The 13,181-nt window shown below is 49.3% G+C and overlaps 1 protein-coding gene across 1 annotated transcript in view; it reads left to right on the forward strand.

The window, feature by feature from the left end:
* Positions 1–13,181, forward strand: part of NSG2 (neuronal vesicle trafficking associated 2) — a 63,575-nt gene that overhangs the window by 46,729 nt on the left and 3,665 nt on the right. Inside the window, exon 4 of the mRNA XM_054489522.2 lies at positions 11,912–12,022. Coding sequence (XP_054345497.1) covers positions 11,912–12,022 — 111 coding nt within the window. The remainder of the gene's footprint in view (positions 1–11,911; positions 12,023–13,181) is intronic.

Below are 13,181 nucleotides of genomic sequence, written 5' to 3' on the forward strand. Positions count from 1 at the left end.
GGGTATGGCCCTGCCCTTGAGGGGCTGTCAGTTGGTTGGGGAGGATGGATCACAGGTGTAATACAGTGTAATACCCAGGCAACACAGAGTAATACCCAATGGCTTCGTGCTGAGGAGATAGCCGAACCAAATTCATAAATGATGCATAATTATAAAAATAACAACGACAACAAGAAGCATTAATTTGTCACTTTAGCATTTACACGGCACTCTTTCCTTTTGCATTAATCATCTTGATTGTACCTCACGACAGTTTTTCGTTCATTAGCGTACTGATTTAGAGCCATTGTGTACGTGGTGAGGTCAAGGCTTGGCTTGATTCTGAGGTGGCCCAGACTTGGCACATGAGGATGCTCTATGTGATTATACAAAGTTGGAGGGGCCACCGTGTGTAAAATGGGATGGAACAGAAGGAATCAAGATTTAAGCTGGGATCCATGTAGATGGGAACAAGAAGCAAGCCTGTAAAAACATATGGGGGATTGATGACAGGATTATAATAGGTGTTTTTCCTTTTGGATTTTCAATATTGTTCTTATAATAATGGTGCAATATATTTTTAATAAAAATGAACTGTAATGTCACTGTAGGTTTATAGGCAGTCTAACATATGGTTAGCCAGCTGGGCTTCTGAGTGAGGCAGGTCTGAGTTATAATCCTCACCCTGCCCCTCACATATGTAAGGTCTTTCCATCTATCTCTGATACAACATTGTACAATGGGCGCATTGATAGCACCTACTTCATGGAGTTGCAGGGGCATGAAGTATTGAAATATATGTAAGCATTCCATGTATGCTAATTAACTAAAGGCATTTCCGGGAAAGGCTGAGCATCTACTAGGATAGGCTAGCCTATCCTGAGGGCTTTTATGCACTACCACGCTCCGCCATCCAACAGCTATTGTGAAGCAGCCATCAGTGTCACCTACCTTTCAGAGAAGTAAGCTGAGGATTCCAAAGGGTAAGCAACTTTCCCAGGTTCATTGGTGAGCAGGTGGTGAGCTGTGCTTTCAGTCTAGACCTTCTGGCTTCGAAGGCTCTGCTTCATTTACTACTTGGTACTAGGGGAAGGGCTAAAAAAAACCCAGGTGTCATCTGAGCAGAATTTACAGAGGTTGCAACCCCTTTGAACTTTCTGCTCAAGCCCTATTGTCAGGATCTTTGGGGCTCAGCCAGGAACAAGGTGCCGGGAGGCCTAATTCTGTCTCTGGAGGTTCCAGCTGCCACATACAGAAGGCAAATGTCTGTTTGGCAGCCCTGTTTTTATTTCCCCACAAAGTTTAATTTCCCTGATGTGAGTGGTTCTATTGCTTTGAGGTTTCCAGGGTTTGCATTCTTCATAAAAAAGACTGGTTTATTTTACACTGTGGTGCTAAGATGTGGCAGTACCTGAGTGTTAATGAAGTTCATGTTTCCTGACATGATGAGTGTCCTAGATCAGCATCCTGGCTTGACAGTGGAAGGGTTTTTGGTTTTCTCCACTGTCTTCCTAATTCCTGAGGTTTCTACCTGGGTGGTGACATATCTTCCTAGACTAAGTTTACAGTATGCACCGTGCATGGTATCTTGCTTCGTTGCACTATTACAAGCAAATGTAGCTGCAGGACAGGAAAATATGTATCATAACGCCAATTAAGGTATGGTTAGGGTTGAGGGCTTTAGAATGAGATACTCCAGAGTTCTAAGCAGGCTCTACTCCTTCAGTAACTGTGTGGCCTCAGACAAGTTACTAAACCTCTCTATGCTTCAGTTTCTACAGCTGTAAAATGGGGGTAATAATTCAGCTTCCAGGGCTGTCATGAGGTTTAAAGGAGATCACACATAAAAATCACTCGCCAAATGCCTCGCTCATTATTGAGTAGTCAATAAGTGATTGTTATTATCAGGTAAACCCATAGCCTGGGCCAATAATACCAGGCGATTTATAGGCACCATCTCATTTAATCTTCACAGCAATCCTATAGGGTGGGATTGATTTTTCTGGTCCCCATTTAACAGATGAAGAAAAAGGGGCTCAGAGAGATGAAGCATCTTACCCAAGGTCACACAGCTCATCAGAAGCAGAAGCGAGATCGACTCCTGTCACGATGTGGCCATAGTTACCACAGAGAACTGCCTAAATACCTTCCAGAATGCAGGGTCCAGCTCTCCCAGCTGTCAGAGAGAAGCTTCTCGTCTTTGAGGGGCACAGCACGCAGGCAAAGAGGCCACTTCAGGGTCAACTAAGAATTCTTCCAGCATCAGACAAACTATACTTCAGATGACCATATGCAGTGATTTCATCCAACTGGGTTCTTCCCTTCAGTCACTCTGCCTAGCTGTAGAACAGTTAAGACAGGTCCTGAAAACTCACTGCAGCCAGTGCTTTGTACCAAAAATGAGGATAAGGTTTGGGCTAGGGAATGAATTAGCCTCTCCCCTATCCCATGCCAGGTCATGAGTTGGAAGTTGGGAATAAGATTTGGTCCCTGACCACATGACACACACAATGAACAATTGTGATCCAGTGGGCTGAGTGCTAAGTGGTAGATGGATGCACAAAGTGTAGTGAGAGCACAAATAGGCAAAGGAAGGCTTCTCAGAGGAGGTGACATGGTGAGTTGGGCTTTGAAGCATGACTAGGAGTTCACCAAGGGGAGAGTGGCTGAAAAGATATGCAAGAGCAGTTCGTATGGCAGTCTTCCTGAGTGGCTGGAGCTTTTGAAGTCCATGCTGAGGAGCATGGCAGACAATATGGGGGAAGAGAGGAGCCCACAGTTGTAGCACGTATACCAGGCACTGCGGGAGGGCGCCGTATTCATTTCCTGGAGCTGCCAAAACAAATGACCATAAACTGTGCGGCTGAATGCAACAGAAACTTGTTCTCTCACAGTTCAGGATGTCAGACATCCACTGCTGAGGTGTTGGCAGGGCCACGTTTCCTCTGAAGCCTCCAGGGAAGAATCTCTCCTTTCCTCTTTGGGCTTGTGGTGAGCGCAGGTGTTCCCAGGCTTGTGGATGCATCACTCAAATCCCGCCTCCCGTTTCATGTGTCTTGTCTTCTCTGTGTGGGTCTGTCTCCCTCTGCATGTCTCTAATAAGGGCACTGCTTGAATTCAGGGCCTGCCTGCGTAATCCAGGATGATTTCATCTCAAGATTCTTAACTAAATTACATCTGCAAAGACCTCTTTTCTAAATAAGATCACATTGACAGGTTCTGGAGATTTGGACATGGGCATGTATTTCAGGGGCCACCACTCAACCCACTTTCAGGTCCCACATGCATTATCCCATGTAACCCTCAGAACTCCGAGAGGCAGATGTTGTTACAATTTCCCTTTGACAGAAAAGGCAACTCAAAAGATTAAAGGTAGACTTTATGCAAGCAGGGACTCCCCTGTCCTCTTTGTATGCCCAATGTGTGCAATTATCTCTGACACACTGTAGGTGCTCAGTTCATAATTAGTGAATAAAATATCTCAGCCCAAGCTTTATGAGGAGCATAGCATAGGCTAAGAGCCCAGGCCATGCTACATAGAACTAGATGCCTGGCTGGATTACTTAATGAGCTGTGTGACCTTAAGAAAGTTATGCAACCTCTCTGTGCCTTAGTCTTCTCATCTGAGAAATGAAGATACAATAGCACCTACCTCATAGGGCTGTTGTAAGGTTTGCAAGAGCAAATCCATGTACAGTGCCAAGCACAGTGCCTGGCACAATCAGTGCCTAGTAAATGGAAGTGGGAAGTATTACCCCACACTGCATCCCAAGAGGGGCGGCAGATAGGTGAGGTTAATTAAAGTGCCCTAGGAGAAGTGTCTTGAAGAGCTGTGATCAGACAGGGTAGCGGCTCAACATTGCCTGAGGACTTTTGGGGAAGACTGTGGGGAGGAGGAGATAGTTGAGCTGAGTCTAGGGTGAGCAGGGACTTGACAGGCTGGGGAGTGGGAACTGGCATTCTAGGCAGAGACCAGCAGCTGCAAGATCATGGGGGTGGGGAAAACTGAGGTACCTGGAGCTTGGAGGGCCAGGGTTGGGGCTGAAAAGAGAATGGAGGTTAAATCCGAAAATGCCTTGTCTGCTCTGCCAAGGAGATGAGCCCTCATCCTGTAGGTGTGGTGACTCGTTCATCAGGGAGGCAGTGTGAGTGTGACCAAGTTGGCTTGTTGGAGAGTCTCGGGCGGACTGGAAGCCTAGAGGCTGGAGGCCCAGGAGCAGCAAGCAGGCTGCTGCACCCAGGGGAGAGGTGATGGTGGTCTGGCCAGGGGGCTTATGATGAATACGGGGGCAGGGGGAGATAAATAAGCTGTGTCAGAGGCAGAAGCTGCCAGAGCTGGTGTCTGCCTGGGCATGGCTCTGGGGGAGAAGTGGAGGCAGGGGTCGCTGCAGAGTCAGGCCCCAGATGCAGTGGGCAGCGCTGCCTCCTGCCACGGCTGAGGCTAGTCATGGGCATGGTGAGGTCAGGGTGCCCATGAGACAACTTGGTGCCTTTTCTCGACTTACCTCTTACCAACTGGGGAACCTTGGGCAAGTCACTTCACCTCTCAGAGCCTCACTTTCTCCATCAGCAAAATGGGAATAATAATTCTACTCCATATGATTGTGACGATAGCGTACATTACGTTCCCAATAACTCTTAGCATCTGTTATTATTGTTACGACTCCTGCTACTGTGATTAGATGGAGGGAGGGTCGTGGGGCACCGGTCGCTGTGACTGTAGTCCCAGCACATCTTTGCCAGAGTCACCAACTCTGTGCTCTATTTTGAATTCTTCCTCTCTTCTCTCTTGGATCTCACAAGCCTGAAGAAGAATCTTGGGTGCATCTTCATGGGTGCCAGCCCAAACCCTGATTCTCCTCAAGGTTAAGGTGCTTTTGTTGGGCACATATGTGGGGTGTCGGGGTTGAGGAGAGGGAAGAGAACAGGAGGAGACATGCAGGTGCTTCTGTGCACCACTACACCTGCACACGGTATGGTTTGGGCCAGGTTGCACGTCTGTCTGTTTGTGGATGTCTGGGGGGAGGCTGTGTGCGTGTATGTGTGTATGTCTGTGTATGTGTGTCTTTCTCAGTGTGTGTGTCTCTGTATGTGTGTAACTATGTGTGTGTGTCTCTATGTCTCTCTGTGTGTAACTGTGTGTGTCTCTGTGTCTCTGTGTGTGTGTCTCTGTGTTTGTCTCTCTGTGTGTGTGTCTCTGTGTGTGTTTCTCTCAGTGTGTGTGTGTGTATCTGTGTGTCTCTGTGTGTGTAACTGTGTGTGTCTCTTTGTGTGTGTTTGCCTCTGTGTGTGTGTCTGTCTCTGTGTGTGTCTCTGTGTCTGTGTGTGTGTCTGTGTCTCTGTGTGTACCTTTCTTTCTCAGTGCGTGTGTCTCTGTGTGTATGTGTAACTGTGTGTGTCTCTGTGTGTGTGTGTGTCTGTGTGTGTGTGTGTCTGTGTCTCTGTGTGTACCTTTCTCTCTCAGTGTGTGTGTCTCTGTGTGTATGTGTAACTGTGTGTGTCTCTGTGTGTGTGTGTGTATGACTGTGTGTGTCTGTGTATGTGTGTGTGTGTATGAGTGTCTGTGTGTCTGTCTCTCTCTCTCTGTCTCTCTGGTCTTAATTCAGCTCAACACTGCAGGTCAGGAAATGTTTCTGATCCCCACTTTGTATGAGTCACTGATGGGCACAGAGAAAAGGGTGCGACTCACTTGCTGCCTGAGGCCTTCCCAGCAGAAGGTGGCTGGGAGGCGAGAGGGGTGATGGGGATGCAGTGTGTTCCTATGGAGGAGGAACTGAAGCAGGCCCCAGATACAGAGCGGGGATGGATTGGGGGTTCAGGGCTGGAGCTGAATACTGAGGAGATGTTCTCCTTGCTGAGGAAGGGCACACGGGGGCTCCAGGCCTGGCCCAAGGCCCAGAGAAGCAACTGCAGGAGCTGTCAGTGTGATGGGGCTGGAGGGGACAGTGTGAGCCAGTGGGGAGAGGTACATGAGACTGGAGGGTGGTTGAGGGGGTGCAGGCTGAGTGAAGGTGTTACCCCGACAGCACCAGGGCTGCCTCTGTGGGGAGCTACTGTCTTGGGCAGGACAAGGGTGATATTAGCCTCCAAAACCCTAGGGGGCTGGACCCTGCCTTCCTTCCAGCCTTACCTCAGTGTTCTCTCCTCCTTGTCCCCTTTGTCACAGCCAGACTGCTTCTTCCAGGCCCTCTGGAACCTCGAGCTCCTCTTCCTTGTAGGATCTCTGGGCGGCCTAGAATGCTGCAATGCTCTGGCCCGGGGTTGCCTGGAGCCCAATCGCCTCTCACTTCCAGGACCACCCCGTCAAAGGGCCCCCTTCGTGTGCTCTGTTCAGACCACGTTCGGTGCTTGGTTAGTGGCTATTTCTTTGGTGATTTGCTCATTGAATGTCTGACTCTCTCCCTCCTGTGAACTCCTTGAGGCAATGACTGTGCACAGCATCCGGCTTACAGTAGGCCCTTTAATAGACTCGCACTGAGCGGACGATGAGTGGCTGAGTGAGTGGATGAGGGGAGACGGGTGCAGAGAGTGTGATTCCGTGGTGAGGACTGTGCCTCTAATGAAACCCTCCAATCTAGCACTGGAGTACTAGCGAGCTGTTTATTGCGAGGCTCAGGTTGTTAAATTCAAGAGGTGAAACCAAGGGCTTTAGAACGTCTCTGAGGATGGAGGTTATATAAACCAAGTCAATAAATATTGATGTGGAGTCCGGCTTTCATGTTCAGAGGTGCTTTGTGGGGAGGTGGGAGTTTTTCTCCCCGGCCCTCTTAGGCTCGCCCGGCGTGGCGGTAGCTTTGTTGCAGGGATCAGGCACGTGGGCCCCTGAGTTTCACAAATCCACCAGAAAGGGAGGCCGGGGAGGCTGGGTCCAGCAGGATGCCTCGCAGAACTGAAACCTGCCTGTAGGAAATCTTGCCCTGGAACCAAACCAGGACTCTCCAGCTCCCACCCCACCCCAGGAACCACTGACAACTCCGTCATCCAGAATCCAGAAAACTCACCGGTGGAACTCGCCGGTCTGAGCCGGGCCTTCCTCCTCTTGTCTTGCAGTGCTGTGCTCACCTCCTATGCCATCTTAGGCCATTGACTCCACCCCACTGCCCCGTCTGGCCTCAGCACCTGGGACACGCCCTACTACATCAGCCTTCCCACTGGCCCCCTTGCCTTCAGTCATCCCCCTGCAAACATGCCTCCTGTTGCCCCCAGAGACATCACTCCAAAACACAATTCTCACCCTGTCGCTTCCCTGCTTAGAACTGTCACTGGCTCCCTGTTGTCCTCGAGATCAAGTCCAAGTGTAATCTGTTCTCTGCCCCCTGCCCAGGCCCCCAGGCTTCCCCATCACTCACACCCCTTGGGCCAGCCATGCCAAGGCCTGTGATGCCTCCAGAACAGCCCGTGTGCTCTCCATGTTCTGTCCAGGGCTGATGCCATTTCCTCTGCTCAGAGCCTTCTTCCCCTCAATCCTAATGTTCTTCCATGAAGTCACTTCTGATGTCACATTCCCCAGGAGGACTTCCGTGATGCCCCTGCCCCCAGGTTAGTTAGGTCCAGCAGCCCCCTGTGCTGATGGTCTCAGTCATGGTGTCACCTCTGCGTTGCAAGTGTCTGCACCCATCAATCCATCTCTCCCTCCCCCTGTAGATTGTAAGGCCTCAAGAGAGAGCCTGTGCCTGATTCACCACAACGTACTCTTTGACCTCCCCAGACTCTTAGGGAATGATTGGCCTTCAGTTGCAGAAGTTACCAAAATTCAGGAGAGGGAGGCAAACTCTCCTTCAGCTAAAACAACCTCCATTGAGCCTAATTCTGGGGTCACGGAGCATGTGGGGCGGCCTGGCGGAAGTTAGCCCTGCTTGGGCAGAATCCCATAGGCTGGGCTGCACCCGTAGCAACCAGTCAGCATTAGAGGCTTGACTCTGACAGTCACGGAGGACACCCCGGCAAGTGTCAGCACACAGGACTGCTTGCATGTGGGGACCACCTGGGGGCTTTGAAACATGCTGAGGCCTAGACTGCACCCCCAGAGATTCTGGTGTAGTTGGTTTGAGATAGGGTTAGAGCACCAGGATCGTTTGAAATGTTTGAATCCCAGGGGATTCTAACATGTGCAGCTGCTTGAGAACCACTCACAGCTAGTCCTACTAGAGCAGTGCTTCTCCTCCTGGTTACACATGGTAATTACCTGGACAGCCTTGTCCTGGACCCACGGAATTAGAATCCATGGGGGTGGTGACAACCTAGGCATCAGCATTTCCGAGCTCCTCAGCTGCTTCTAATGTGAAGCAGGGTTTGAAACCACTACCTCAAAGGGACCTCCCTCCCTCCCTTTTCTTTTTCCAGAAGCATTTGCTGGAGGCCTGCTCTGTGCTCGTGCTCTCTAGCCCTGGTGGTTCTTTGGTGAATCAGCCCCTGCAGTTCCTGTTTGGGATTTCTTAACTCAGGGGACGTTAGCAGGGGAAGAGCCCACCCTGTAAAGGGACCCTGTCCCACAGGCGGGCTTGCTGGGTCCTGCACTAGCTCCTAGTGCCCCTTTACTAACCTGCTGCTGACCAGGGGCCGCATCCAGCCCTGTCTGGGCATGTTCATACCCGTGTTGGGAGGTCTTGCCCGGCTCCTGAGTCTCCCAAGAGGCCTGGGACTCTGCCTAGGCAAGGTTTGGGGTTGCACATGGTCATTGGGATGGGAAGCTTTCCAGCAGCTCCCTCAGACCCTGCATCAGACTGGAGGCAATGGCAGGCTGAGGCTGAGGCTCTGAACTCCTTCCTGCGCATGCACGAGCTCTGCAGCTGCGCTGTAGTCCGTGGATGAGCCTGTGACTACAGGCAACTCTCTTGGCTGGGCCCAGGCATGTTCTCCTTGAGGGGAGGGGATGCCAGCAGGATTTTAATGTCCCTTTAACAGAAAAGGTCACCACTTAGGAAATTGGCTCCCTGTCCCCAGGGCAGAGCTGCAGGTGCCAGGATGCTGCCCGAACTCTGGGCATTTATTTTTAAAAACTAAGAGAAAACTCATGTAACATAAATGTAACGACTTTAAAGTGAGCAGTGCAGTGGCATTTAGTGCATTCATAATGTTGTGCAGCCATCACCTCTGTCTAGTTTCAAAATATTTTCATCACCCCAAAAGGAAACCCTATACCCCTTATCAGTCATTCCCCATTCCCCCAGACCCCCTAGTCCTAGCGGGCTCCAGTCTGCACCTGCTTCTGTGCATTTCCCCATTCTGGGGGTCTCATCAGATGGAATCACATGACATGTGGCCGTTGGCATCTGGGTTCTTTGGCTCAGCATCATGTTTGGAAGGGCCGTCTGCATCTGCAGCTGGTCCTTCGTTCCCTTTCATGGCTGAATAACATTCCGCTGCACGGATAGACCACAATTTGTTTATTCATTCATCAGCAGATGGAAATTTGGGCTGTTTCTACCTTTTGGCTATTGGGAAATCTGGGCATTTAAATTTTTTTTAGATCTCTACTCCAAACACATGCTGATCACGTGTTCCCAGGTCCTCAGCATTTGTGAGTCATGGTCTTGGGTGGCCCCCTTTCCTGTACTATTCCAATAGGAGTTTCCTAGGGTGCATATGTGTCTTCAGGGTATCTCTTGCTTTAAGTCCAACTTCTCTTGATTTCTCCACCTCGGCTCCACCTCTTACCTGTGTGATACTGGACTGATCTCTGCACCATCTCACCCCATACTGTTATCACTCCAATCCAGGGCAGGAGGCTGATGAGCATGCAACAGGCTTCGACTTCTGGCTTCGGGTAATGGAGAGAATGGACAGCACGTGGTATCAACAGTGGCTTAAAACTGAATGTTACACAGTGCTGTCCTCAAACTTCATATACACACTCATTAGGAATTGCTCATGGACGGTGTCTGCCCATGAGATTTGGACAGAATCCTCCCTACATCCATCTTCCTCTTTTCCTTTTCAAATTCCTCCCGTCCAGTATTCAAAACTGCCAACAGACAACTCTATATTTTTGGAGCAATGTAGACTCCTGTCTCCTCCTTTCCTTATAAACATGCCCTGGGGTGGGAAAGAGATGGCATGGGCACCTCCAAAGTTAATTTTATTCTTTTTCTGAATCAAAAGGAACCTTTCCTCCATGAGAAGAATCCTGCCATATTTCTAGGCCAACTGACCGAAAGGGACACCAACTTTAAAAAATAACACACACACAAATTCTGCTTGTAATATTAGATGCCCCAGTATCATGGGGACTTCCCTGCCCCCTTGTACATAGCTGGTAGGATGGGGTCAGTGCAAGCCTAGAGGTGCCTCTGAAGTTAACCAATTACTGGTTTCAGATGAATCCTGATGGTGCCCCCACTTTGTTTGGTGTTGTATTATTTTTTTTAAAGGTTGCTTTCAGATAGTGGATAGGAACTGGGTTATATTTAAGCTGGAGACCACTGCATGCTTTTGAGCAGAAAAGGGCCATGCTTTGTTTTATTTATTTATTTATTTATTTATTTATTTATTTAGATGGAGTCTCACTCTGTCGCCCAGGCTGTAGTGCAGTGGCACGATCTCAGCTCACTGCAGCCTCCTCCTCCCAGGTTCAAGCAATTCTCCTGCCTCAGCCTCCCCAGTAGCTGGGATCACAGGTGCCTGCCACCACCCCTGGCTATTTTTTTTTTTTTTGTATTTTTAGTAGAGACGGGGTTTTGCCATGTTGGGCAGGCTGGTCACGAACTCCTGACCTCAAGTGGTTTTCCTGCCTCGGCCTCCCAAAGTGCTGAGATTACAGGTGTGAGCCGCTGCACCTGGCCCCTGCTTTGTTTTAGATTTTACAAAGCTCTCTCTGGTTGCTGTATGCTGAATGCACCCTAGAGGACAAGGAGGTCGTCACTAGTTAGAAGACTGTTAGATGCTGCAGGTGAGAGATGATGATGGCTTCCACCTGGTTGGACATGATTGAGGTGGTAAGAAGTGGTCAGATTATGGGTGTATTTGAAGGCAGAAATGATTGTTTCTTCTGGTAGATTGGATGTGGTGTGTGAGAAAAAGGGAGTCATGGATGACTTCAGGATATTTGGCCTGAGTGACTGCAAATGTGAAATTGACATATTCTGAGACGAAGAAGAATGCAGGTGGAGCAGGTTTGAGTTGGGAGGAGAGCGGGAATCTGGCTTGGGAATGTGTTGAAAGTGTGTATTAGATGTCCAAGTAGAGGCGAAAGAAGCAGTTGATGTCCGAGGTTGCAATGTACCAGTAGTGGGGCACGGTGGGGATGGAAAGCAGGAAGCACTGGAAGTGACGGCTTAATGATCAACTCCCCCACATCCCACATAGTTATCGGGAAAAGGAAAATGAGGGGGAAATCACATGTTAGATCAGAAAGGAGTGGTCGGGTGCAATGGCTCATGCCTGTAATCCCAGCACTTTGGGAGGCCGAAGCAGGAGGATCACCTGAGGTCAGGAGTTCAAGACCAGTCTGGCCAACATGGTGAAACCCTGTCTCTACTAAACCCTGTCTCTACTAAAAAATACAAAAATTAGCCAGGTGTGGTGGTGGGTGCCTGTAATCTCAGCTACTTGGAAGGCTGAGGCAGGGAGAAGCGCTTGAACCCGGGAGGTGAAGGTTGCAGTGAGCTGAGATGGCGCCATTGCACTCCAGCTCTCCAGCCTGGGTGATGGAGTGAGACTCCATCTCACAAAAACAAACAAACAAAGAAAAACAAAACAAAACAAATGGAGCTTCAGAGATTATCCCGCAGAAGGGGAAAGAGGCCCAAAGAGCACAGGTCATCTGCCTAAGACTGCAAGTTAGAAACTAAGCCAAGACAGAGCCAGTTCCTTGGGCCTGTCCCCCTTTCTAGCACACCATGCTGCCTACCAGTTCTAGGCTCTGAAAGCTGCATATGGGGACTGAAGGTGGGCAGACTGAGGCTGGATGACTCTCAATTTTGTATTCCTCCAGGTCACCATCCTTGTCAGCCTGGCCCTAGCTTTCCTTGCGTGCATCGTGTTCCTGGTGGTTTACAAAGCCTTCACCTATGATCACAGCTGCCCAGAGGGATTCGTCTATAAGGTAAGAGGTGGTTGAGTAGTCCCAGATCACTATCAAGTTCAGTTAGAGGGTTGATCAATGTCTTCTCTTCACTGGTGTCCAGATTCTGGGTATGACGACCTCCCTACCGACTGTTTAAAATGGAATATGTGTTTGGCAAGGAGTTGCCAAGTTTTCGTGAGGGACTCAGTCTCCAGTAGGCAGTAGAGTTCCTCCCCCAAGATGGTGCTCTCCAGGGTCAGGAGGTGGTCCAGCTTTGACGGCACATCAGCAATGAGGGAAGCAGCTCACTACCTCTTGACATGGACTGTTCCATTTGGGGAAAGCTCGGCTTGGTGCGGGTCTTCCTGGCTCAATGGCTGTTTGCTTACCCTTGCAGTGGCCCTCCAGAGGTGTGAAGGCAGGGCTGGTGCCTCTGATGTTCTTTGGAGCTCTGTCTCCAAGTTTCCCCTTGACCCACGCTCTGATTAAACTCCTTCTCTGAAAGAACGGAACCTGCTGCGTGACCTCTGGGAGTCTTCTTGCCCCTCCGAACCTTGTTTTCTCGCCTGCAAAATGGGGTCTGATAATGCCTGCTCCCAGGATTTTTGGGAGGCCTTAAGGAGAGAATTTAAGTAAAATCAGTTAACAAAGGGCCTATTAGATAATGAGCTCTCAACAAATGTTAGTTGCAATAAAGACAGAGTCTATTTCAGAGTGAACACAGCTGATACTATTAATATTTATAATTACCATTTGCTGAGTATCTCTAATACATCAGACCCTTTGCTAGACGTTTCCTTAAACATTATCTCAATTGAGCTGTACAACCATTCTGAGAAATAGGGTTTCTTTGGCTCCCATTTCACCTATGAGGAATTAAACGTAGAGAGTGTTTAGTTAAGAGAGTTTTCCAAGACATCACAATAATTATGTTTTGATGTGGGGAGATCAAATAGGGAATGTGTATCCTTCGGTTCTGTACTGCATAGATTACACTCCAATCTGACCGCCTCTAGCTGGTTGACTCACCTATCGCCTGGTTGCCTCTCTGGGCCACTGCTCACAGCCAATGACTGTTTATTTCCTCCATTATATACTTGCATCTCTTTTCTCTTATATCAAAAGTCTTGGCCCCTAACAACGTTCCTGTAATTATGTATTTGCCTTACCCTACAATATATATAGAACAGCCACAAAA

The sequence above is a fragment of the Pongo pygmaeus genome, chromosome 4 (assembly GCF_028885625.2).
Source record: "Pongo pygmaeus isolate AG05252 chromosome 4, NHGRI_mPonPyg2-v2.0_pri, whole genome shotgun sequence".
Lineage (NCBI taxonomy): Eukaryota > Metazoa > Chordata > Mammalia > Primates > Hominidae > Pongo > Pongo pygmaeus.